The sequence below is a fragment of the Mirounga leonina genome, unplaced genomic scaffold (assembly GCF_011800145.1).
Source record: "Mirounga leonina isolate KUSES-001 unplaced genomic scaffold, KU_Mleo_1.0 Mir_154, whole genome shotgun sequence".
Lineage (NCBI taxonomy): Eukaryota > Metazoa > Chordata > Mammalia > Carnivora > Phocidae > Mirounga > Mirounga leonina.
The window spans coordinates 176754-203600 of record NW_023270389.1 but is presented as its reverse complement, the minus strand read 5'-3'; the positions used below and the strand labels follow the sequence as shown (position 1 = coordinate 203600).

At 53.2% G+C, this 26847-nt stretch overlaps 1 protein-coding gene across 4 annotated transcripts; it reads right to left on the bottom strand.

Moving 5' to 3' along the window:
* Positions 1–9724: 9724 nt before the first annotated feature.
* Positions 9725–25365, bottom strand: NPR1 (natriuretic peptide receptor 1). 4 transcript variants are annotated; one of them, XM_035009620.1, is made up of 23 exons: positions 24377–25365; positions 23566–23765; positions 23022–23135; positions 22478–22613; positions 21805–21896; positions 20944–21079; positions 20631–20715; positions 19693–19813; positions 19037–19111; positions 18811–18888; positions 18305–18409; positions 17985–18059; positions 17733–17889; positions 17294–17449; positions 16928–17096; positions 16078–16224; positions 15868–15991; positions 15662–15730; positions 15238–15412; positions 14895–14993; positions 12530–12621; positions 12253–12362; positions 9725–11723 (listed from the first exon to the last, which is right to left on the bottom strand). In XM_035009620.1, exons 1-22 carry the CDS (start codon positions 25326–25328, stop codon positions 12300–12302), a joined length of 3420 nt encoding a protein of 1139 aa, XP_034865511.1. In that variant the 5' UTR covers positions 25329–25365; the 3' UTR covers positions 9725–11723; positions 12253–12299. The 4 variants fall into 4 exon arrangements, with proteins under 4 accessions (XP_034865511.1, XP_034865510.1, XP_034865512.1 ...); XM_035009619.1 differs by lacking the exon at positions 9725–11723 and having other exon boundaries at positions 12098–12362; XM_035009621.1 differs by lacking the exon at positions 9725–11723 and having other exon boundaries at positions 12098–12362; positions 17985–18056.
* Positions 25366–26847: the final 1482 nt, after the last annotated feature.

The following is a 26847-nucleotide window of genomic DNA, read 5'->3' as shown; positions in this document are numbered from 1 at the left end:
AGGCTCTCCGCGGAGCAGGGAGCCCTATGCGGGGCTCGATCCCAGGACCCTGGGATCATGACCTGAGCCGAAGGCAGACGCTTAACGACTGAGCCACCCACGCGCCCCTGTTTTATTTTATGTTTTTAAAGGTTTTATTTATTTGAGAGAGAGAGCTTCAGACAGAGAGCATGAATGGGGGGGTAGAGGGAGGGGAAGGGAAGTGGACTCCCCGCCGAGCAGGGAGCCCGATATGGGGTTCGATCCCAGGACCCTGGGACCATGACCCGAGCGGAAGGCAGCCGCTTAACCGACTGAGCCACCCAGGCGCCCCAGTGAGAGTACTTTTTAAACTGAAATTGTACAGATATTAGTTAACACCACAGGGAATTCTGTTTATTGCTACACTTGTTAGGGCTTAATATTTTAGCTATCTATACACGTGCATGGAAATGGTGTGGATAATCCTTTCAATTGACTCTCATTCATTACTTTATTGTATATATTAACTCTAAGACCTTAGGCAAGTTATTTTGACTTTCTATAAATTATCCTGCCTGTAAAATAAAGCGGACTGGCTGATCTCTACCCTTATAGCTCAGAAAGTTTCGTTCTGTTTGTGCTTTGGATTCCTTCTAGGTACACAGCACTGCATTAGTCTCTGAAGAATACATACTTGTCATTACAATAACATTACTATGGGTCACTGAAACACAAAGACACATTAGGCGAACAAAGAAAAGTTAGGTTTAAAACACTGTCTTCATGCTTCTCTTTGTGTGTGGGTTTTTAAAAGTGGGAACTGGGGGCGCCTGGGTGGCTCAGTTGGTTGGGCGACTGCCTTCGGCTCAGGTCATGGTCCTGGAGTCCCGGGATCGAGTCCCGCATCAGGCTCCCTGCTCGGCAGGGAGTCTGCTTCGTCCTCTGACCCTATCCCCTCTCATGTGCTCTCTGTCTCTCTCATTCTCTCTGTCTCAAATAAATAAATAAAATCTTAAAAAAAAATAAATAAATAAAAGTGGGAACTGGGGAAATAGACACCCATATTTGTAAATACAGAGACTATCTCTGAAAGCATACACAAAACCCCAGTAATATTTGTTGTCTTTGGGTAGGAGACTGGCTGCCTGGGAGATGGGGTGGGAGAGAAACCTTTTACTGTATATGTTTTTGATGAGTTTTGGAACATTGGTGAGGTCCGAAGCCCATGGCCAAGAAAGAATTCTTGAGATGTCTTTGGTGCAAAAAAAGGTGATTTTATTTTATTATTTTTTAAAGGTTTTATTTATTTATTTGTGAGAGAGAGAGCACAAGCAGGGGGAAGTGGCAGGCAGAGGGAGAAGCAGGCTTCCTGCTGAGCAAGGAGCCCAATGTGGGACTCCATCCCAGGACTCCGGGATCATGACCTGAGCTGAAGGCAGATGCTTAACCGTCTGAGCCACCCAGGTGCCCCAAAAAAGGTGATTTTTTTTTTTAAGATTTTATTTATTTGACAGAGAGAAAGACAGGAAGAGCAGGAACACAAGCAGGGGGAATGGGAGAGGGAGAAGCAGGCTTCCCGCGGAGCAGGGAGCCCGATGCGGGGCTCGATCCCAGGACCCTGGGACCATGACCCGAGCTGAAGGCAGACACTCAACCACTGAGCCACCCAGGCGTCCCCAAAAAAGGTGATTTTTTTTTTTTTAAAGATTTTATTTATTTATTTGAGCCAGAGAGAATGAGAGGGAGAGAGAGAGCACATGAGAGGGGGGAGGGTCAGAGGGAGAAGCAGGCTCCCTGAGGAGCAGGGAGCCCGATGCGGGACTCGATCCAGGGACTCCAGGATCATGACCTGAGCCGAAGGCAGTCGCTTAACCAACTGAGCCACCCAGGCGCCCAAAAAAGGTGATTTTAATAAAGCACGGGGACAGGGCCTATGGGCAGAAAGAGCTGCTGCACTGGGATTGTGAGGAATGGCTGATTATATATTAGGGAGTTGGGGGAAGTAAGGAAAAAGGGAGATGTCCAGAAGGACTTTGATATGCTAAAGAAGACTTTCAGGATACTGGAGGCCTTGCCATTGTCAAGGTGAGGTTGGTTTTCCCTCTAGTAAAGTATTAACATTAAGACAGTTGGGGGTTTGGGGTGCCTGGGTGACTCAGTCAGTTAAGTGTCTGCCTTTGGCTCATGTCCTGATCCCAGGGTCCTAGGATTGAGCCACACTCTGCTCTCTGCTCAGTAGAGCCTCTCTCTCCCTCTGCCTGCTGCTCCCCTTGCTTGTGCGCTCTCTCTGTCAAATAAATAAATAAATCTTAAAAAAAAAAAAAGTTGGGAATTTCCTGGAGGAATATTATCTTACTATCACAAGTCCTTGTCAACGGCTACAGTTGATAAGGAAGTTTAATTTTACCTGCATTTCCTTTTACCTTTGTTTTCCACATCACTATGGAGGGGAGGGTGATGTTAGGGCCCAGGAAATTAAGTCTATGGATCTCTGGAAGTTAGGCTATCAATAAGAATGCTTTTTCCTTGTAAATCACTAAGACATTTGTAAACTGAGGGAGACTCATGTCCTGCAGGACTGTGATCTTTATCAGTTAACCATTTGTTTTTCCTTTCCCCCAGTTTTAGGGCATCCAGGAGGGCCTGAGGAATGTCACAAGTATCCCACAGTGGTGGGGGGGTGGGGGGGTGCAGGGTGTTAGCTTGTGCTTTGTCCTCAGCTTGCCTTCTGCTCCCTCATCACTTGGGTGGTTTTTTAATTAAGCACCATGTAAATGTAGTACTTCTTTAAAAATACCTTACTCAAAAATACCTGGCTGACTCAGTCGGAAGTGCATGCAACTATTGGTCTCAGGGTCATGAGTTTGAGCCCCATGTTGAGTGTAGAGATTGAATTTTTTAAAAGCGGGCGCCTGGGTGGCTCAGATGGTTAAGCGTCTGCTTTCGGCTCAGGTCATGATCCCAGGGTCCTGGGATCGAGCCCCGCATCGGGCTCCTGCTCAGCGGGGGGCCTGCTTCTCCCCCTCCCTCTGCTTCTCCCCCTGCTCATGTTCTCTCTTTGTATCTCTGTGTCTCAAATGAATAAATTAAAAAAATCTTAAAAAAAAAAAAAAAACTTTTGTAATAGTCAATATTTTGGGGCCCCTGGCTGGCTCAGTCTGTGGAGTGTGCAACTTTTGATCTCAGTTTCTTAAGTTAAAGCCCATGCTGGGTGTAGGGATTACTTAAAAATAAAATCTTAAAAAAGCAAAACAAAAAATATATATGATAGTAGGAAAGCATACCTCCCTTTCTCCAATACTTTAGTCAGAAAATAAGCTCTAATTTTATACACATTTTTTTAAATAAGTAAGCTCTACACCCAACGTGGGGCTTGAACTTAGAACCCCAAGATCAAGAGTCACATCCTCCACGGACTGAGCCAGCCAGGTGCCCCTTTTTTTTACTTTTTTTCCCCTTCTTATATACATATGAATAAAATGACAACTTACTTATCAAGAGCTTGCTACATGCCCTGCATCATTCCAATACTTCATGTTTTAATTCATTACACCTTGATTTAAGTAGTATTGTCTTCTCCACTTTATAGATAATAAAACTGAGGCACAGAGAAGTTGTTGGTTGTTGTGGTTTTTTTTTTTAATATTTTATTTATTGGGGTGCCTGGGTGGCTCAGTCGGTTAAGCATCTGCCTTCGGCTCGGGTCATGATCTCCGGGTTCTGGGATCAAGCCCCACATCGGGCTCCCCGCTCAGTGGCGAGTCTGCTTCTCCCTCTCCATCTGTGATCTCTCTTGCTCTCACTCTCTCTGATAAATAAATAAAATATTTATCACAAGTAGGTGAGCAGCAGGCAGAGAGGCAGGGGAAGCAGGCTCCCTGCTGATCAGAGAGCCCAATGGATGTGGGGCTCATCAGGACCGTGACCTGAGCTGAAGGCAGATGCTTAACCGACTGAGCCCCCCAGGCGCCCCCACAGAGATGTTTAATAATTTGTACAGGTCATATGGTTTAGGAAATGTAGGACTTAGGAAATGTAGAACTGAATTGTGTCCCTCCAAATTCATATGTGGAAGCCCCCAGTGTGCTGGTATTTAGAGACCAGACCTCTGGGAGGTAATTAGATTTAAATGAGGTCATGAGGGTAGGGCCCTCATGATGGGATTAGTGCCCTTATAAAAGGGCCCTCCCTTACTACACAACAGGTACACAAAGTAGAGGTCATGTGAGCTCAGGCAGCAAAATGGTGATAAGTGCAAGCCTCCGAATGAACCCTACATTGCCTGCGCTCTGATCTCAGACTTCCCAGCCCCCAGAACTGAGACATTTCTGTTATTTAAGCTACCGGGTCTATAGTGTTTTGTTGCAGTAGCCTGAGCAAACTAATATAGCCAGGATCTGAACCCAAGGAGCCCCAGGGCAAGCACACTTTACCCCTACATCATACTGCCACTTTGTTAATACAAAGTGGAAAAATGGAGTGATTTGGAAATTTCTAACTTACAGTTCTACCTTTTTTTTTTTTTTTTTTTAACTTACTAAAGTAGGGGCGCCTGGTGGCTCAGAGATAGGAATACTCTCCTATCAACTGAGTCAAGCAGACTCATCCAGCATTATTACGGGCACGGGGTTAGAGACTGTGTGAACATACCCTAAATTCTGAGCCCTGGAAGCATGTAGTTAGTACAGGAGAAACAAGGTTTGAAATATACAGAGCCAGAAACTAGTATACGGAAAATCCTTCCAATCATCAGATTTGTGAAATTGCAAAGGGAGGATTTGACTGTCACTGATGCCTCGTCAAAACTGAAGGTCTTGGGGCACGGGGGTGGCTCAGTTGGTTAGGCATCTGCCTTTGGCTCAGGTCATGAACTCGGGGTCTTGGGATCGAGTCCCATATCAGGCTCCCTGCCTGGTGGGGAGTCTGCTGCTCCCTCTCCCTCTGCCCCTCCCCCTCTTTGTGCTCTCTCTCACTCTCAAATGGATAAATAAAATCTCAGGGCGCCTGGGTGGCTCAGTCGTTAAGTGTCTGCCTTCAGCTCAGGTCATGATCCTAGGGTCCTGGGATCGAGCCCTGCATTGAGCCCTGCATCGGGCTCCCTGCTCCGCGGGAAGCCTGCTTCTTCCTCTCCCACTCCCCCTACTTGTGTTCCCTCTCTCGCTGTGTCTCTCTATGTCAAATAAATCAATAAAATCTTTAAAAAAAATAAAATCTTTAAATATATTTTTTATTTTTATTTTTTAGAAGATTTTATTTATTTGCCAGAGAGAGAGAGAGAGAGAGAGCGCACAAGTAGGGAGAGTGGCAGGCAGAGGGAGAAGCAGGCTCCTGCTGAGCAAGGAGCCAGATGCTTATATCTTTTTTCTTCTTTGATGAAAATTGTGCAAAATGTAATTTATCATCTGAACTCCTGCATAAATAAATATGCATATGAACTGCATAAACATGTAGCAGTATTACAAATGGCAAATTTGTGTTTGAAGTTGTATGCTTTATGCATCCCACTTATTGGTAACAAAAAATAAATTTCACTTAACTCTGTTATAGGAAAGACAATTATTTTTCTATTCCCACCATAGAAAATTATATTACAAAATCATTGTCATAGGAAAAGGCTATCAAAGAATATGCAATAAAAAAGTAGGAAGTAATATAGACATGCCTCAGACAGTTAATTAATAAAGATACTGTTACTTTTCTAGGCTTTAATATATTTGGATATTTGTCAGCTTTTTGACATTTTTAATTTGTTGTAATTTATTTTCACATTCTAATTAAATATTTATTTTATACGTAATTTTGTATTATTTTTCTTTATTTTTTTTTTAAAGATTTTATTTATTTAGACAAGGAAAGACACAGCGAGAGAGGGAACACAAGCAGGGGGAGTGGGAGAGGGAGAAGCAGGCTCTCCACTGAGCAGGGAGCCCGATGCGGGGCTCGATCCCAGGACCCTGGGATCATGACCTGAGCCGAAGGCAGACAATGACTGAGCCACCCAGGTGGCCCACTTTGTTGTTTTTTTTTAAGATTTTATTTATTCATTTGAGACACAGAGATAGAGAGAGCATGAGCAGGGGGAAAGGCAGAGGGAGAGGGAGAAGCAGGCTCCCCGCTGAGCCAGGAGTCCAATCTGGGGCTCTATCCCAGGACCCCAGGACCACGACCTGAGCCGAAGGCAGAAGCTTAACCATCTGAGCCACCCAGGCGCCCCTTTCTATTTAAAAAAAAAAAAAAAAGTAATCTCTACCCCCAATGTGGGGCTCAAAGGCATAACCCTGAGATCAAGAGTTGCATACTCTACCAACCGAGCCAGTCAGGTGCTCCATATTCTTTTTCTTTTCTTTTTTTCTTTTTATTTTCTTTTAAAGTTTTTTTTATGTATTTATTTGACAGAGACACAGCGAGAGAGGGAATACAAGCAGGGGGAATGGGAGAGGTAGAAGCAGGCCCCCCGTGGAGCAAGGAGCCCGATGTGGGGCTTGATCCCAGGACTCTGGGATCATGACCGGAGGCGAAGGCAGACACCTAACGACTGAGCCACCCAGGCGCCCCATCCACATTCTTTTTCTTAAGGCAAACCCACCAAACTATAAGCTTTAAGCCCCACAAAACCTGGATCCACCCTAGCTGGAGGCCCGATGGAGAGGGACTCTGAGGAGACAAGGACTCTGTCCACCGGTGTTTTGTTTTGTTTTGTTAGGATTTTATTTATTTATTTGACAGAGAGAGAGAGAGAGAGAGAGCATAAGCAGGGGGAAGGGAAGGCAGAGGGAGAGGGAGAAGCAGGCTCCCCAGTGAGCAAGGAGCCTGATGGGATGCGGGGCTGGATGCGGGGCTAGATCCCAGGGTCCTGGGATCATGACCTGAGCCGAAGGCAGACGCTTAGCCTACTGAGCCACCAGCCGTCCCAGTGGTGTTTTTAAATAGAAATACTGTGCTCTGTGTAACATAACCCTCTTCTTTCCTATTTCCCTGTATGAAAATTTTAGTAAAATGGCTATTTTTCACTTTAAAATTTAACACAAAACGGTGAGAGAGATTTGGATTAACAGCGGCAATGTGAGGAAAACTGTGGGGTTGGAGGGATGGGTTTGTGTGAGGCCACAGGTTCTTTGATAGCCCATTGTGTGACAAATGCAGGGAGGTGACGGTTGCCTGCTTTCTGCACTCCTCAGACTGAACCTGAATGCTTCTGCCCCAGACAGGGAGGCAGGTTGTCAAAGGGACGTTGACAAACTAAGGTGAACCCACAGGAGCTCACCCAGAATGGCGAAGAGTTTGGAGTCAGATCTTGGAAAAATCTTTAAAGAAAACTAGTTAAGGGGCACCTGGGTGGCTCAGTCGTTACGCGTCTGCCTTCAGCCCAGGTCATGATCCCAGGGCCCTGGGATCGAGCCCCACATCAGGCTCCTTGCTCAGCGGGGAGCCTGCTTCTCCCTCTCCCACTCTCCCTGCTTGTGTTCCCTCTCTCGCTGTATCTCTCTCTGTCAAATAAATAAATAAAATTTAAAAATTAAAAAAAAAAAAACAATTATGTTGCTGAGACTCTGGTATGGGGGAGCAGGCGGAGGTGAACACTGTTGTTAGAAGAGAGGTAGTGAGGGCAGTGCTAGGACCAATGGAAGAGTGAGAGGCAGATTGCCTTTTTTTTTTTAATGTAAAGAGTTTATATTAAATACCTCTATCAAATAACTTAACATTCACGTTGGAATGATATTCATCAAACGACTACAATGGCAGGATTTTAAGTGATTTTAATTTCTTCTCTGTACTTTTTTGTAAAAGTGTATGCCATTTCTGGTAAACAATAGTCATTAGTCTTTTTTTTTTTTTTAAAATCTCTATCAGATATATCTGGCTTTCAAAGTCCCAGTTCAGCTACTGAACTACCTCTACTCTTGCTTATTTTCTCAACTACCACACAAGCAGATTTAGTTCATCCTGAGCTTCATAATTTATATAAAAACTCAGGTCCAGGGTGCCTGGGTGGCTCAGGCGGTTAAGCATCTGCGTTTGGCTCAGGTCATGATCCTAGGATCCTGGGATGGAGCCCCTCGTGGGGCTCCCTGATTAGCGGGGAGCCTGCTTCTCCCTCTCCCTCTGAGGCTCCCCCTGCTTGTGCTCTCTCACTCTCAAATAAATAAATACAATCTTAAGAAAAAAGAAACTTGGCTCCAAGCTTATCAAAACAAAGGACTCCCCAACCTAGCAAGATGCTCCTTCCTTGATGGCAGTTGAAAGGACAAGCCCCCTTGTCCATTAAAAAAAAAAAAAAAAAATTCCTTCAAAAGAAATTCTGACAATTAGAGTATCTTCATCTTCTTATACAGTTGTTCTAATTACAGTTATTCAAAAATAGAATGGTCTCAGTTCCAAGTCCCTGAAAGTTTTCCAATAGAACACAAAAGAAAAGCCAGATATTTTAAGAAGGATGCTGGCCCAGGGTAGGCAGTTGGGACTCTATAACCTCTACTTTTTTTCTGACTCTCACATTTTTAGATCTCATTTGTACCTCTCATTGAGGGGTCTAATTATGTGCTGCATTTCACTTCCAAACATTCTCTGGACATCAAGAACCTCTTATATCTAACACTATGGTTTGCATAATGTAGACTCTTCATAACACTAGCAAAACACTTAACAAATTTCTATCACCTGCCAGTCAGCCTTCTAAGCATGTAATGGGAGGAATTAAGTCATGTAATCCTCAATGCAGACCCATGAGATAGGGCTTATTATGATCATTCCTGTGTTGAAAATTTGCCTGATGGATCATGAGGGACAGAGCTGGGATTCGAATCCAGGCAGGCTGTCTCCAGAGTTAGCCTCTTAACCAACCTGACGCCGCCTCTCACTTGACAGAGGTTTGAAATTGCTCCGGTTCTGAATACTGAGATCTATGTGGTATTTTGGCGTGGTTCTAGCCTGCTGGGAGTTTGGTGGGCTGACACAAGAAAGCTGACCTGATTATGGGACCTACCTACCAACAGCCAAGGTATGCCATATGCAATCCACATTTGAAAGCCAAAGGCAGAGGGGCGCCTGGGTGGCTCAGTCGTTAAGCGTCTGCCTTCAGCTCAGGTCATGGTCCCGGGGTCCTGGGATGGAGCCCCACATCGGGCTCCCTGCTCGGAGGGAGGCCTGCTTCTCCCCTCCCACTCCCCCTGCTTGTGTTCCCTCTCTCGCTGTGTGTCTGTCAGGTAAATAAATAAAATCTTTAAAAGAAAGAAGAAAGAAAAGAAAAGGAAAGAAAGGAAGAAAGAAAGAAGAAAGGAAAGAGAAGGAAGGAAGAAAGCAAGCAAGCAAGCCAAAGGCAGAGAGTAGTAGTAGGATAGTTGCATCATGTCCAGAGGGGTACCACAGTGACTGACAGGTGCACACGACTGTGGAATCTTTGTTTGCTGTGGAAAGGTTCTTAAAGGGCAAGCAGCCCACCCATTCAACATTGGTGCCACGTGTGTGATGGGGAACTGGGTGGGTGGAGCTTCTTCCTATCCGGACCCCCTCACTGACCTTGGGTTAGCACTACCTGTCAAGTGGGTCCCTGACTCCCACCTCCTCTCTTCCTGTGGCCTCACCCACCTCTCAAGCATCCTGGCCTCTGCCTTGGGCAACACTAAATTCATCAGTATCTCAACCCTTCATCTTGGTGGTAAACACCTCGGCTGGAATCTTACTTTAGTTCCAATTCAATGAGATTAAATTTCCCCGGAAAGCATTAGGTGTTTTATTCTTACGGTTAATTAATTTTTTTATAGACTTACAACTCCCGCGATTTAATTACAAAATGACTTTCAGGCTGCAAAATTGGCCTCCGCTGCTAAATAGATTCCATAGATTTGTCCTGCAAAGGATAAATAGTTTAAAAATACATGATTATTACTAAAAGTATTGTTATGACCAGTAAATTACCCAAGGTCTCTGACGTAGAGAAAAGGGGGGGTGGCTAAGTGCCTTCTGCAAGCTCTGTTTTATCTTCCAGGCCCTGACCGCTTGGGCCGGGCCCCCCCTGCCCCACAGCCGGACCTCGGCTGGGCGCTCCTGCCCCCTTCCCGGCGGCGTCACGTGGCCGCTGAGCTCACCGTCAACCGCCAGGCTCAGCGGGATGCCAACGATGACTGCTGCCTTTATTGCGATCGTACTCCAGGGAAACCCTGCTGCTGCCCCGCACCCCTCCAGCCCCGCTCAGCAGGACAGCCCGGGAAACCGGCCTCCGTGGGCGGAGGCCCCCGCTCCCGCAGACCGCTGCCCTCGGCAACGGCTCTCCCAGGTCTTCCCGGCTCCAGAAGGAAGGCCCCTCGGCCCAGGGACAGCGCCCGAGCTGCAGCAGTCCCCGGCGGCCGGGGCCAGTCCTCACGCCCCCGCCGCCGCCCCCTCCCCTCGAGCGCCCCGTGCTGGAGCCAGGCTGCCCCGGAAGGATCTGACCGGCCGCTTCCTGCAATTGTCTCTCTGGACGCAGTCCGCGGGCGTCCAGCGCTCCAGTCTCCCGCCCGGAGCCCGGCCTCTCGGGCGTCCCCGCCCACCCGCTCAGTCCCGGGCCGCTCTCCTTCGCCGCCCTGTCCGCAGCCGGCCGCGGGGGAGCGGGCGTGCGTGGTCAGCGGGGCAGCCGCGGGCCGGGGCGGAGGCGGAGCGGGGTAGCTGCGCTCTCCCTGCCCGCGAGTCAAATCCGAGCGGCCGCCCGGGGTGGGCGGGGAGCCCCGCACAGCAAGAGGAGTCCCCGCACCGGAGGGAGGCCGGCTTGCCCTTTCTCCAGCTCAGACCACCGCGGCCCTGAACGCAGCCCGCCCCACCTCCTGGTCCCACGGGGCGTGCCCTCCAGGAAGAGGCGCAGGGAGGCCGGAGGAGGGGCCTGTCTGCACTTGATGGATGGCACTGAAGAAATGTCTGGCACTTTCTTTCCCCGTGGGGGAGGTGAGGCTGCAGCCACCTCTCCCCCGCATTCATTCGCATTCCTGCCCGCCTGCTCAGGAAGGGCTTGGGGTGGGGGCTGGAGCAGGGCCAGCTGAGAGTCATTTTGCAAACTCTCACGTTTGTCTACACTGGCATGGGTAGTGTAGACAAATCTCAACCAAGGTAAGAGAGGATCCATCCTTCTTTCCTGGCTCCCAGACCTCCCCAACACTGGGCAGTATAGCAGTTCTTAAACTGGTGTGGTCCACAGACCCTGGGAGTCCCCAAGACCCTTTCAGGGGATGGATGAGGTCAAGAGACTTTGTATAAACATACTAATACATGATTTACCTTCATGACTTGACAGGTACATTGATGGTAGGAAAGTAATGGGGGCAAACTGCTGGTGTCTTAGCATAAACCAAGGCAGTGGCACTGAATGAGTCATTGTATTCTTCATTACCACACATCGGCAGTAAAAAAAAAAATTAAAATTAAAAAGCCAGGTTTTGTAAGAAAACTTGATAAAGCAGCAAAAAAATATTAACATGCGATTAGTTTATTATAGTTATTTAAATGAGTTAATAAGGCCTTGTTTTAATTTCTAATATAGTATACATGAATAGATTTAACCCACATAAACAAAAACTCTTTGAGGCCCTCAATAATTCTGAAGGGTGTAAACAGGTCCTTAGACCAGAAGTGTCAGCACTGCTGGGGGAAGTCACAGGCTGTCAGGTAGCTGAAAGGGGGCCGGGGCCTTTTGCAGATACTGCATTCCCAGCTTGAGAAGCATGTCTTACTTGGAGTAGAGGGTGGGGAACATGGCTGTGTTTTCTGGGAACCCGCTCTCCTTCCAGAGACAGTCACTAGAATAAAGATGTTAATGGCCTCTGCTCACCAGAGAAACAAGACATACAGGCTCACAGCCCCTCCAAGCTGCCCCTCTCCCCTGCGCACTGTACCCAGTGTTGAGGGCGGAGGGGGACACAGGTGTGTTTGTGGCCTAGATGTGGACTCCCCTCATCCCCCGGATTCTCTTATAGTCCCTTTTCCTATTGCCTCTAAGGTGGCTCTTCCCCTCCCCAAATTAGTCACAGTTTAGCAAGGTTGAGGGAGTGGGGGGAGAGGATCAGGAGTCCACACCCTAGCCTGGCTTGCGTAGGATGGAGAGTGGGTACACTTGTCTATGTGTGTATGTGCCACTGGGCATGACTGTGTGCTTTGGTCCAGTTCCATGAACTCTCAAGTTCTCCCCAACACCAGTCCTCCTTCAGAGGTCATATCTGGTGTCTCCATTGGGGTTAGCACATTTGAGTTGTTCAAACTACTTCTCCGATCCTTTGGCAATGGCAGGGCGGCTGTGGGTGAGGCCGAGGTCTGGCACCTCTCTGTTACCTCTGGCACGGGGAAGGGAGGTGTGGAAGGCCAGGAGGGAAGGCAGGTCAACCTCGAGTGCTACTCCCCCGCTCCCCGAGGAGCCAGTAGGTCCGAACTTTGCCTTTGCCCTGGAGGGAAAAAGAAGAGGCAATTGGGGTGGGGAGTAGCACACCTACCCACTTTCCCAAATGAGAGGAGAGGCTTAGGAATGGGAGTGGGGTTGGCTGCTTGAGAAGGGGCCTGGGGGAGCCCCTGGGGCCCCAAGGATGGTGAGGGCAGGGGCTTTCTTCTCTACCTTCATTTCTACATCTCCTCGAAGCTCCAGCTCGAAACCACCAAACTCTTCCAGGACAGCCTTGGTCTCAGAAGACAAGTGGATCTTCAGGGCTGGGAAGGATAAGGCAGAAGAAGGGAAGGTGGGGGATGCAGAAATAGGAGCAGGGGAGATTAGGAACTGCAGGGGTAGAAAAATGCTTTCCTTCCTTTCATTTGGCCTAGAAAGCCTCTTAATTCAGAGTCCCACCCCTCCATGTGGAGTCTGTCCATACCGGCCTCTCCCTTAGAATTCTAGAACTGTATTGTCCAACATGGTAGCCACTAGTCACCTGTGGCTATTTAAATTTAAATTAATTAAAACTAGGGGTGCCTGGGTGGCTTAGTTAGCTAACTGTCGGACTCTTGATTTCAGCTCAGGCCATGATCTCTGGGTCGTGAGTTCAAGCCCCACAATGGGCTCCACACTGGGCATGGAGCCTAATTAAAAAATAATAACAATTGGGGCGGCTGGGTGGCTCAGTCAGTTAAGTAACTGCCTTCGGCTCAGGTCATGATCTTAGGGTCCTGTGATCGAGTCCCGCATCGGGCTCCCCGCTCACTGGGGAGTCTGCTTCTCCCTCTCCCTCTGCCTCTCCTCCTGCTGGTATTCTCCCCTCCCCGCCTTGTGCTCACTTTCCCTCTCTCTCTCAAACAAATAAAATCTTTAAAAAAATAATTAAAACTAAATACAGTTAAAAAATTCAGTGCCTCAGTTGTACTGACCACATTTTTTTTTATTATTTATTTATTTATTTATTTGAGAGAGAGAGAGCAAGAACGAGCGCACGAGCATGGGGAGGGCAGAGAGAATCTCCAACAGACCCCCATCTGAGCATGGAGCCTGACTCGGGTCTTGGATCCTAGGACCCTGAGATCATGACCTGAGCTAAAACCAAGAGTCAGACGTTCAGCCAACTAAGCCGCCCAGGCGCCCTGCACCACCACATTTCAAGTGACCAATATTCTCCTGTGACAGAGGCTACTGCAATGGACAGCACAGATTATGGAGTATCTTCCTCATTGCAGAAAATTCCATTGGATAGCATTCTAGAATGTTACCAGGCTTCAGACAGACAGTGCAAGATGGTGGTTAGGGGCTCTGACTTTAGATCTGCTCTGTCTAGTGAATCCAGTTCAGACACTTGTTTGGGGAAGTAGTCTAAACTCTATGCCTCATTTTCCTAGTCTGTAAAATGCTGATAGTGACAGTTTCCACCCAAGGCCTTGTTATGAGAGTTAAATTTAATGCTCATCAAGTATTTAAATAGAGTCTGGTGCACAGGAAGCACTCTGTAAGTGGTTCTTGTGACTCTTGTTTAACTCAATAGTCATTTTCAGGCTGAGGGAACTGAGGCCTAGGGGAGGAGATGCGCCCCAACCGCGAGGTCAGATCTAGGCTCTGACTCCTGACCTGGTATTCCCCATACTTCTCTCGAACTTGCCCCTGCCACTCCTGGGGTCTGTATCATAGTGGCCTTGTTTTGTTGCTGAACCATTTCTGAGAAGATGCTCCTTGAAGACTGGACCTCAGCGAGGGGCTTTCTCCTACTCTGACTGCTGGAAACACAGTGCCCAGGGAGTATCTGCTGAACCAGAGCCCCTCTGGGCTCCCAAGTAGCCCTTCTCCTGCCATGAGGCTTGGATGGGGTCTGCATAAATCGCCCCCAGTGGGTCTGGGTCATCTTAGTACCCTAAGGCCTAGCACTTAGTATTCACTCAATGCATGTTTACTGAATTGAATCGCATTGAATATAGCAGGAGGGTAGAAGATCAGCAGGAAGCAAGACTAGGGAACAGGGAGGAGTAAGCATTGACGAAATACCTACTATGTGCAGGGGTTGTGCGAGCTTTTCTACAACCCTGAGACAGGTATCGTTTTATAGATAAACAGCTGAAGCTCAGGAAAGTTGAGTGACAATTATGTCCTGGTCACGTTATATGGCTTTCACACATAACTCTTCTAAGGTCCGTATCTTATTCTCATCTTACAGATGAGGAAAACGGAGGCTTGAGGCCAATTGACACACAGCTGTGTGGGCTGTGGGTCTAGATTCACACCTAAATGGGCTGCCTGAAGCCCTCTACCACATGTAAGAGGGAGCAGAGGGGCCCGAAGGATAGGCTTCCCTTGGGGAACTGTTGAACATTGGCCTGGAAAGACTTTCAACCGTTTGGAGGAGGGGGCCCGGATCTCTGACTGGATTGGAGATGATGTGCCCACGCTGACGTGGAGCCTGGGAGGAGAAAGGGCTGGGTGCCAATACACTGGGAGGGGTGCCTGCCTGAGGGGCTTTCCTCGCTCCAGCTGCACCGCCCTCTCCAGCCGGTCCGGGCAGCCACCTTACCTTCCCCATTAGACTCCATTCTGGAAGCGGTGTTGACTGTGTCTCCGAAGAGACAGTAACGGGGCATCTTCAGCCCTACCACACCGGCACACACGGGTCCTGCAGGGAGTGGAGGCCCATCAGTGCCAGGGTGGCAGAGGTGTTAAGAATGGCAGGTGGGAGGAATGGATGGGGACTGCTGGGCAGGACTCCTGGAGAGTCAAGAGGTGGGAGCCGAGGCCCCTGGGAATCCAGGTGTGCATGTGTGTGATGGGTGGTGGAGGGGAGCTGGGCCTGGGGATACGTCTCCAGCCCTTGGGAACAGCCGGGCCCGGGGACAGTCCAGCCCTGGGGGCTCCCTCACCTGTGTGGATGCCGATTCGCAGGCGCAGCTCCTCCTGGGGCCGATGGCGGATGCGGAAGGAGCGCACTGCGTCCAGCAGCGCCAGGGCCATGCGGGCCACCTCCCGGGCATGCAGCAGCCCGTTCCGCACAGGGAGCCCGGACACCACCATGTAGGCGTCACCAATGGTCTCCACCTGTGGGGCCCGCCAGAGGACGCAGGGTATGAGCCCTGGGAGTGTCTCTTCCCTGTGCTGCCCCCACACTCTGTGCACCGTCTTTGGTCCAGCGCCCCATCCCCTGCGTCCCTGCCCTGCCTGTTCCTGGGGCTCCAGGTAACAGTCTCTGCCCATGTCTCATGGTCTCCTCTCTCAACACTCTGCGCTTCCCCTTCTCTGACCCGCGCATCACCACCTGTCCACGTCCGTCCCCACGCCCACCCTCACCTTGTACACATCGAAGTTGTCTATGACGGCATCAAAGCAAGTGTACAGATCATTGAGCAGGGTCACCACCTGGAAGGGACGAGAAGCCAAGGGTGGGAGGCAGGAAGGGCCCCACCTGGGATCGAGTGGGAACAGGGACCCGCAGGCAGGCCCGATAGGGTGGAGATGCAGGCCAAGCACACCGGCCTGGCTTCACCTGGACTCACCTGCATGGGGGTGCTCTCTGCTGACAAGGCTGTGAAGCCCACGATGTCACTGAAGTAGATAGTGACACTGTCGAAGGCTTCAGCCTGGACCGTCTCCCCACGCTTCAGCTGCTCGGCCACTGAGCTGTGGGGTCAGGGACAGGTGCAGGATCAGAGCATGAGGTGGGGCCAGGAGGGGGTGGCCGGGCGACACCAGACACGGGCACTCACTGAGGCAGAATCTGGTAGAGCAGGGCCTCGGCTTTGCGTCTCTCCTCCAGGTAGGCCTGGGTCCGCTCCTCTACCAACCCCTCCAGATTGTTGGCATACTGCTCCATGCGGGACAGCAGGTTGTCCAGGATGTTGCTGCTACTCTCCCTGAGGACCGGGGGTGGGGGGTGGGGGTGGCGGTGGGCAGGGGTCAGTGAGAGCGGGGTAGCCGGCAGTACCCGGAAGTGCCCACCCTGGCACTCACCCTTCCCAGGCTTCATGTGAGCCCATCCCCTAACTACAGTGGGGTCCCTGGAGAGGGTTGGGGTTGGGGAGCATGGCAGGATGGCTGGGTGTGGCAGGGGAAAGCGTAGGAGGAAAGTTCCATTCATCTCTGAGACCCCAGAGTCAGGCCCCAAGCTGGAGAGATATTGGCTACTTTGTTCATCTTTGTTGTTGAACACAAGCAAGTTAGAAGGAGGTAGAGGAGGTGGAGATGGACAGGGGTCAAGCGAGGACGGAGTGTGGGCACACGGGCAGGCAAAGGGGTGTGTGGAGGGGTGGTTGGGGCAAACTGCGGCAGGGACGTCCAAGGGCTGGGGTGAGAGCCCCTGTGGAGGGTTGGGAGGCAGGGAGCTCCACTGGTTCTGCACCACTTCAGAGGAGGGGCTGGTGGGGGGGCAATGCTGGTGGGGGGAGGGGTCTGAGAGGTGGGGGAACGATGGGACAGCTGGGTTATGCAGCACTCACAAAAGCGGGCTGTGAGGCTGTGGTGGGCTGGAGCGGGCTCTCTGCCACTGCCAGGAGAAGACTTAAGTGTGGGGCACAGGGTGGCTGTGGGGGGTGGGGGGCTGGGAGGTACATCCGCCACCTGTTGAACTTGCGCAGCATCAGGCGAATCTGCTGGAAGGGCGGCCGCTCCTGCGGCTCCTCGGCCCAGCACCGCTGCATCAGCTGCCCCAGCTCCTCCAGGTGGCTCTGCAGGGCCAGGGAGGGCCGGAAGGGGGGCTGTGCCCCCCGAGTCACACGCTCCACGATCTCTGTGTGGGGGAAGAGGGGCTGAGGGGAGGGGCCCGCCAAGGGCCAGGGAGAGATGGTGGGGAGGTCCAGGGCCAGGCTGGTGTGGTTGAGCCACGTGCCAAGGGGCAGGTGTGGTGGTGTTTCCAGGGCTCCCTCACCCTGGGGCTGGGTGTAGTTGCAATTGTGGCAGGGCTAGGGGACAACATGGTTCTCTCACCTTTGGGGCTGAGGTCCAAACCTTCCACGTGGAAGACACCGCGCCTTAGGGCAATCTCCTGAAGGATGATCCCAAAGCTGTACACGTCACCTGCCTGGGAGCCCCGGGCAGGGGGTGAGGCCATTCGCAGGAGCTCAGGGGCTGTCCACAGCTTTTCTGCAGGTCAGAGGTCAGGAGTCATGGGGCGAAGGGCCCTAAAATTAAGGGGTGGGGGGAAACAAGGTCCTAGAAGATGTGGCTGGAGAGATCTGGAGCCACCAAACCGAGTGCTACGGAAGAAGCCTCGAGACCACTGTGTCAGGCTCCCCTTTCCACTGGAGAATGAACTGAACCAGGAATCAGGAAAGCCGTGCCAAGCCCTTGAGAAGCCAAGCATCAGTCCCTCTGCGGGGCTGTGCTAGGGAGGAGGGGCGTCTTAGGAGTCAGAGTTAGGGCTCACTGGCATAGAGTGTGTGGCCTTGCTCTGGTTCCGGGTCCCTGAAGCTTTCCAGGCCAAAGTCGGTGATCTTGAGCACAAAGCGCCCGTCTACCACGCAGTTGGATGATTTGAGGTTGCCATGGGAGCAAATGGCCCCGTTGTGTAGGAACAGCATACCCTGGGAAATTTGGGGAGGCAGAGGTCTTGGTTTCAGTGGGACCTACAATCAGGGCTGGGGAGAAGCATGCCTGGCCCCTCCCCCATATATCCCACCTTGACAATGTCATTGGTGAGAGAGTACCGGAACATCCAGTCTAAGGTGATGCTCTCATTCTCCAGAATGTCCTGCTGGGCAATGAGAGTCAGGCATGTACACTAGGGACTCCAGGGGGGGTTGCAGAGGCCTACTGACATAAACCGGCATGACAGGACAAAGCCTTGGATTTACTCTAGTGCATTTGCCCCCCTCCCCCATTCTATAGATGGGGCAAATAAAGGTCAGAATGAGGGAGAAGCTTGCCTGGGGTCATATGGCCAGTGGGGGACAGAAGCAGGACTAGACCCAGATCTCCCGAGACCCCTTGTCCCCTCACCTGCAAGCTCCCACGGGGACAGTACTCTGTGAGGATACAGATGTTGGGGGGGTCAGTGCAGGCACCTACAAACCTGGTCAGGTGTTCATTCTGTACATCCCGCATCTGTAGGTGGGGGCCAGTATCAGGAACCTGACAGAGACCTCACTCCTCACCAAGTGCCCCCCCCAGGGACCCCTGTCTTCTTAATGCCCTATTCACTCTGCAGACGGTCTAAGACCCTGATGATTCCCACCCGTGTTCTAAAGAACCCTCCCCCAGAATCTGCTCCCTGCTCACTCTGCCTCCTAATCCCTCCATCCCCCAGGGGCATCCAATACAGCCCCTCCAGGACTCCCCCCACCCCCAGGATACCTCCACTAGTCTCTTCTCCCATTTAGGACCTTCTCTCCCACATACAATATGCGAGGGTCCATCCCTTCCCTGGGATACCCTGTAGTCCTCCCATAACCTTCCCATGTCCCTGGGACTCTCCCCCAGGCTACTGCCTCACTCCCCCACATTACATGCTTCAGTTCAAACAGGACTTTTCGTGTCAGCTCAATGCGCTTACGATTCACACGTTTCACAGCCACAAGGTTGCCCTGAGCAAGGAATGGAGGATGTCACTGAGATGGCCCAGTGGTGGGGACTCCAATTGCTCCTGCAGGCAACTCCAGGACCGCCCTGTGCCCCGCACCCCACCCCAGAGCCCTGCCCAGCTCCAAGGATGGCAGTCTTTCCCCGGCGCACCTTATAATATGCTGTCTTGGCAAACACTTGGAACTGGCCCTCTGTGGTTAGCAGGGAGCCATAATTGGAGCCTCTCTGGAGGGATGGAGAGCAGGAGGGGTGGTCAGCCCACTCTGTCCCGGTGGCCGGAGCTCTGGCCCGCCTTATCTCTGTCGTCCTGCTTCTCATTCCACATCATAAAATCCTTTTCTTTTTTTTAAACATTTAAATATTTTTATTTCAAAGATTTTATTTATTTATTTCACAGAGAGAGTGAAAGAGCACAAGCAGGGGGAGCAGGAGAAGGAGGGGGAGAAGGAGGCTCCCTGCTCAGCAGGGAGCCCGACGCGGGGCTCGATCCCAGGACCCCGGGATCATGACCTGAGCCCAAGGCAGACACTTAACGAACTGAGCCACCCAGGTGCCCCTATTTATTTCTTTTTTAAATGTATTTCCACATATACTGTTTCTGAACTTTGAAAGCCGCCTGTGAAGGAGGCTCTGTGGGCATAATCTACCTGAGGTAGTCCCAGAGGGGCAATGGGACTCACCCCAGGTCACACAGCAAGTGAAGGCAGAGTGGGAACCAGAACCTTGCCCTCTACCCTAGTAACCAGGCACTGGCCCCGACCCCACACCCAGCTGTCCCCCACTCTTCCCCTTACAAGTGTTCTTACCCCACTCAGGGTCAGCCGGCTGCCTGCACTCCGGAGGTGCCTCTCAAGGCTACTGGGCTGCACGTCCTCCCAGCGCACCCGCCACAGTTCTGAGGCCAGTTCCTTCTCCAGCTGCATCTTCCTGGGGCATGAAACCTCCATCTGAACCCGTGTCTGAACCCCTGACCCCGGGCTGGGCAGCTTAGCAGCCCCTCCTCTGAACCCTGGGACCACCGCAGGTGCCGACAGGTGGACGGGGGAGTCAGGCGGTGTGGGTGAAGTCCTGCCTGCCTCACGGGGACCTTGGGCAGTCACTTCATGTCTCTGAGCCTCATGTCCTCATGTCCCAGTGTCCTGATTTGGGGACTGGCGACCTCGACATTTATTTCAAAGCATTGTTGTAAGAAGGAAAAGAAACAGTGCGTGGCAGTGCCTGGCGCATAGTCTAGGCTCAACCAGCACTGATCTTCTCCTTCCCCTCCTTGCATCCCTCTGATGTTAATGTCTGACTTTCATTTCGGCCTCCCACTGGAAGGCGGGAGTGGGGCTCTCTTACCTCCCTCCTCCACTCTGGGCTCAGCACCCAGTATAAAGCAGTGTTCATCACCCCTAGTCAACTGACTGGGCCCAGGGCCACAGGGTTTGAACCATCATTCCCCATCAGGTCTGCTCGAGTTGGAAGGGAGGAGACACCAGCCCCTAGGCCAGAACCCACATGCCTGTGACGCCCAACTGCTCTGCTCAACTGCTCTGCTCTTCTCAGGGCTCCCAGACCCTTCCTGGCCCTCCTTCTCTCCTCCCTGTGTCCTAAGGCTTTTTAGTCTCCCTCCTTCCCCATCTCCTGCAGCTTTCCTCCACTGTCCCTCCACCCGTCCCACTTCCCTCCAGGTCCCTGCTGCTTCCTTTGCTAGTTCTCCAGGCCTCCCAGCCTCACTCCCCACCCTCATTCCAAGACTCACCTGCATATGAAGAAGGAGGCAGTCAGAATGCTGAGCAGGGAGAGGCTCCCCACCAAAGCCAGCACTTCCAGGGAAGAAAAGTGATCTGCACAAGAGTCCAAGTTCCAGCAAGAGAGATTTGGTTAGACAGCAGGAGGAGGAAACTTCTCATAGTTAATCAGTGAACTAGGAAGATGGATGAAGGGAGGAAAAAGGCAGGAGGAGTCTCTCCAGAAAACCCTCAATGTGGGAGAGGAGCACCTAGTAGACTCCTGAGGTGGGGAAAAGAGAGAATGTCTCCAGAATGGAGGCCTGGAAGGCGAGAGGCAGTCACCTTGGTTGCAAGCTGGGTCCTCGTTGTCAAAGCCGCATTTGGGGATGTCAGGAGGTGGGTACCCCAGGGGCCAGTTCAGTTTGCACCCTGGCATGGCCACCAGCTCCTGGGAAGTGCCATTGTAGTTCAGAACAACCTATGGGAGGGCAGGAGTGGTGGGCGGGAAAGGCCTGGGTGACGCCTCCTGTCCGGGAGCAGGGCTGCCTCCCACCCACCCCATGTCTGCTCCCAGGGCCTGTATCTGGGCTGCTGTCAACAATTTAGCAAGCCCCTGCTGTGACCAGATGCAGAGGGCCCTCATACGCATGCCATTAGAGTGGAAAAACTTGGCTTTATAAAGAGAACTCCATGTAGAACCCCAACCTGACATTCAGGGAGTTTATAATCTTGGACTGAAGCACATACAAAACAGGAAAAGACAATGTTCTCAGTCCACATTCCCAGGCCCAATCCATGTATCTCTTCTCCAGGAAGTCTTCCCCTAATGATCTGCTCCTTAGTGCTTGTGGCCCCAATTCCTTCCTGTTCCCGACTGAACTTAAAGAGCTGCACGGCCCCCAAGTTAGCCTGTCTCTGCCGAGAGAGGGTCCTGCCTATCTTAGGAGACACGGGACTTCCTGAGGGTAGGGCTGTGCTCTCTTCTCAGACATGGGGTTCCTCAAGGGTCCCCGTCATTCTGGTTGCTCCCCCAGACCAGAGCTGGGTCTCTTTTATCCCTGGATTCTCTTATCCCTCTCCAAAGGTGACCAAGCATGGTAGGGGTGACTACAGAGCAGAGATGCCCTGGCAGGGCTGTGGGGGAAGGCCGAAGGACAAGATGTCATTGACAGTTGGCACTGTCTCCTGGGGGCACAACCTTACCCTGAAAGTGCCAGTCTCAGGATGCATATCCCAGAGGGAGAAGTCAGTCTCCCGATCTCCATTGCTGTCCATTTTCAGGTATCCTGTCACACCTGGGGCATGGAGGAAGATGGCTATATTTTGAGAAAGTGGAAGTTCAGCACTTCCCCCTACCTTATCTCTATCCCCATCTTATCTCCATCCCTTGATCTTCTTTGCCTTGCCCTCCAAACATATCTAATAGTAACAAAGTATTAATAACATATATAATAACAAAAGGGACATACATTTCAGCAGTAGGAATGATTGAAGCTGGGGACTTAGGAAGACTTTTTTTTTAAGATTTTATTTATTTATTTGAGAGAGAGAAAGTGAGACAGAGCATGAGCAGAGCGGGGAGGGGCAGAGGAAGAGGGAGAAGCAGACTCCCCACTGAGCAGGGAGCCTTAGGCAGCCCCTGGGATCATGACCTGGTAACTGACTGAGCCACCCAGGCGCCCCACTTAGGAGGACTTCTTGAGGGAGCTAGGGAAATGGGGAAGGAGGCCCTAGGGAAGCTGGGGAGCTTCCCTATATAAGAGAGGAAAGGACAGGCATGGGTGAGTGACCCCCTCAGCGGCTAGCCAGAGGCTTCTCATGGCCTCCTGCTTGGGGCACCCCATGGTAGCCTATCTCTGTCACCTCCAGCCCTGACCTTGGAAGCTTCGGTTCCACATCCGCTGAGTGATGGCCTCCCCATCCGTGACAGTTCCCCCACGTGCCAGAGTCTCTGTCACTGCTTGTACATAGAGCAGGAGCCCATCGTGGAAGGATGCTGGGATGGTGTTCACCTGCAGGAGTGAGCAGAGCTTGGCTGGGGTGGGATATATGAGGGGTGGTGAGTGGGGCATTGTGGAGGAGGAAATGGAGGGCACCGGAGCTTGGAGGAGGGTGGGAGAAAACACCCCCACAGGACAGAGATTTTTCTACTTATAAGATGCCTCCACAAATACCTCTGCTTCTGAATCCTGCCAGGCAGATAGGGCAGGACACGTCGTCCTCATTTTACTGATGAGGACTTGAGTTTCAGAGGCTGAACAACTTGTCAATGTCCCCCTTGGTCATCAGAAGGGGAAGCATGGGAGGCCTGGGCATCCAGAGATGGCTAAGATGACAGGCTGGCCACCGGCAGAGGCCATGGAGTGGGGTGGGGGTGGGGGCTGGATGTCCATTCTGGAAGGTCCCAGGACCCACCCTACCAGGCCATCCTCCATGGTGAAGTTGAACTGCTCATGGGCCAAGTGTTTTAGCTGCTGCAGGAATTCCAAGTACTCAGGATTATCCGGCTCTTTATATGTAATGATTTTGGCAGCCTGAGGAAGGGGTCAGTGGAGAGGGGAGAGCTGGGAGCTGATCCAGTCCTCCCAGTACCCTGGGGCCCACCTCCCCCAGTGCATCTCTGCCGAGCTCAAGGTCAAAGTGGATGGGCTCTATGTCATGTATCAGGTGCTGCCTGCTCCAAAGCAGGGGACCCAGTGGGATGACTTCTCAAGTTCTATTAGTCTGTGGTATTGGAATACCCTCCCACCTCAAGCCCATTCGCTCATCTTTTTGGCCTCCTAGCTCTGAAGTCTCCTAGTCCTCTATACACACCTCACCCCTCCTTCCCATCCTCACCTGCTTCCCTGAGCATCAAAAGCCTCTTTTTTGGAATCCATTCAGACCCTGAGGAACCGAGTGCCCAGAAACTAGGTGCCACCAGCTCAGAGTCCCACAGCCTGGGCTTATAGCCTAGACACTTACCTGAAAGGCCTGGTGGGCACTAATATCCTGCCCATCTCCTCTCTCCCAGGGCCTGTGGGGAGCAAGGCCATGTGCACCTTGCAGGCTTTGTCCAAAGAGGTCCAGGTGGAAGAACACATAGTCCTCCCCACTTAGACCAGCTTCCATGGCCAAAAGCATCAGAGTTCTGAAGGCATCTGGGGAGCTGCATATGTAGATAACTGGGGAGGAAGAGGGGATGGTCAGAAAGAGAGAGAAGCCTAGCTCTTGGCGGAGTGGGAAGGAAGTTCCCAGACTCTACCCTGATCTAGGCCGCGGCCCAAGAAAGGTGGAGAGGGCTGGGAGGAGTCGGTGGGCCGGGGTGGTGGAAGGAGCAGGGACCCGGAGAGCAGGGGAAGCGGCGCCAAAGGTGGGGAAGGTGGGGTCAGCCTCGGAGGGAGAGGAGGGGGCGGGCCAGCTGGAGAAGGGACTGGAAGGGGAGAGGGAGTGTGGAGGAGAAGATGGAGGGGGAGAGGCTGCTGGGAGGCGACCGAAAATGGAGGAGAAAAGAAGGGCTGGGCATTACGCCGGGGGCCTACTAAGTGTCAGGTGACGGCAGGCATTTTCTGCCGGAGGGAGCGGTGGGACGCAGGTGGGGGAGTCCGGGAGCGCGGGACCGTGGAGACAGCGGGCAGAGGGAGGCAGGGGGCCGAGGCTGGCTGGGGAATGGGGAGCGCGGGACCGTGGACACAGCCGGCAGAGGGAGGCAGGGAAATGGAGCCTTGGGCCGAGGCTGGCTGGGGAATGGGGAGCCGCGCGCGCCGCGGGAAGACCGGCCCGGGCGCCCCCTCACCTCGGCCTTTGCGCCTCACGGTCCGCAGCAGCAGGGCGTAGTGGTCGAGGTCGCCCTCGGCGAACTCCAGGTGGTCCACCGTGATGTTGAGGCGGTCCCGCACGCGCATGTACAGCCCCTCCACCACGAAGAAGCAGGGCTGGTCGTCGCCGGGCCGGTAGGCGTAGAGCACCAGCGCCTGGCGCTCCCAGCCCAGCCGTCGGTGCAGCGCCGCCACCAAGTCGCCCAGCTTGGCGTGGCTGGGCCCGGCGCGGGTGGTCAGCGCGTACTCGTCCTTGGCGCCGAAGCCCAGCGCCGGGGCGCCGGCGGTCAGCAGCGGCACCCGCCAGTGCGCCGTGAAGCGCCCCACCGGGGCGGCGGCGTACACGCAGCCGGGGCCGAGGAACACGGCGGGGCTGTGCTCCCACTTGAGGTCCACCGCGGCCAGGGGCGCGGCGGTGTCGGAGCAGACGCCCAGCGCGTTCTCGCTGCTGCCCAGCACCGTGCGCACCGTCCAGCCCGGCAGCAAGTCGGGCCGCGCTCTCACCCCGGCCAGGGCCAGCTCCACGGCCGGCCCCACGCGCGCCCACGACCACGGGTACGAGGTGTTGGCCAGCGGCAGCACCACGGCCACGGTCAGGTTGCCCGCGTGGCCGCCTGGGAGCAGCGGCAGCAGGAGCAGGAGCGGGAGGGCGCCCGCGGGGCGGCCGGGGCGCAGCACGGCTTCAGCCGGCCGCCCGGCGGGCGAGCGCTCGCACCCTGGCCTCTGCGGCCCCCTCCGCGGCCCGGTCGCGGGCATCGGGCGCGCCCACCCCAGGGCACGCTGCCCCCTCCAGCTGCGTCGCTCGGTGTCGGCCGCGCGAGGGGCGCGTGGCGGGCGCCGCGGGGCAGGTGGGCGCTGGCAGCGGGGCGCGGGGGCTCGGGGGACGAGCGTGGGCGACAGCGCGAGGGTGCGTGTGTTAGGAGCAAGCATTCGGGGGAGAAGGGTGGGAGAGGGCGCGAGGGAGGGAAGGGGAGTGGAGCGTTTGTGTGCGCGCGTGAGCGGCTGCCCCGGGAGGGTGTCAGCGGGGGCGTCCGGCCGGCCCAAGTCCCCGGCCGTCCGGGGGGGACAGGGGAGGTCCTGAGCCCAGCTCCGAGTCCTTCCTCCCGCCGCTTCCCCTCCCAGACGCGGCGACTGGAGAGCCAACCCGGGATCTTTAACTCCTTCGTCCCCGCCCCGAAGTTGCGGACGTGCCCGCGCCCCGAGCCCGCGCGCTTTCCCCTGAGACCCTCCACGCCGTCCTCCTCCGAGAGCGGCGCCCTCAGAAGGGGCTTCCTCGCTGGGGTCGGAAGCAGGACCGAGGGGAGACTCGTGTGGGGGCCGCGGGGGCCCATTTGCGCCCCACCTCGTCCCTCCCCCTACCTGGTTCCGTTTGGGGAAGAGGGCTGTGCTGGTTTGGGATCTTGGCAAGAAAAGGTGTGAGTGTACGGAAGTGTGTGTGTCTGGGGTGGACGGGAGGGTGGCGGGTTTCTGGAAGGGCGTTAAAGTAGGTGAGCCCAGGGTGCCCGTGACTCAGTACATCCAGGACCGCCCCCGCCCCCCCGGCTTCCAGATAGAGCAGATTGACGGAGAGCACGGACCCAGGGGAAGGGCGGAGTTAACCCTTTAGTTCCCAAATGGTTATAGGAAGGGGGAGAAGAACGTGCGGTGGCTGGAGTGGGGAGGAGGAGAGTGGTGACCTCGGGGCCGCTCCCGGAAGGCGAGTGTGAGTTTGTTTGAGGGGGATTGTTAAAATGGGATTTGCGGTGACGGTGGGAGGCGGTGTTGGAAATGACCGGTGGAGGCGTCCCCTGGGGAGAGGGTTGGGGGTCCCCCCGCTGTGGCATCAGTCTGCCCTCTCGCGGCCAGCAGGGGTCACTGACGCAGCTGCAATCGCAGACCCTCTCCGATCCTGTGCCTGGACTGAGCCCAACACCTGCAAACTTGCCCTCAGCAAACCGACTTGAAGCGCCGGCTAAATGCTGAGGGTATGAAGGTAAATATATGTATAGTCGTGCCTTGGAGGAGCTCTGCTTGGGACAAATAGCCATAATGTAATCTGATTGAGGACCACAACAGAGAGATGGATAAATTGCTAAGAGGCCCAGATAGGACTTCTGCTTGCTTTGGGGGCCAGGAAAATCTCCAAAGAGAAATAATTCAGCAAGAGTAGAATGATGAGCAAGGTATTCTGTGCAGAAAGAGCAGAATACTGAAGTATATTTCCTGTATGAGGAATTTTGGGGGAATTTTAGGACCATTTTTTCTTATGGTCTAGAACAAATAGTAGCCGTTGGACCAACTACAGATGGCCGGAATGCTTTGTTTGGCCTGCACTCTCTTTCTCTATATTTGACTTAATTGCCCACACTTAAAAATCAGCAGATGAGGGGCACCAGGCTGGCTCAGTCAGCGGAGGGTGGGACTCTTTCTTTCTTTCTTTCTTTCTTTCTTTCTTTCTTTCTTTCTTTCT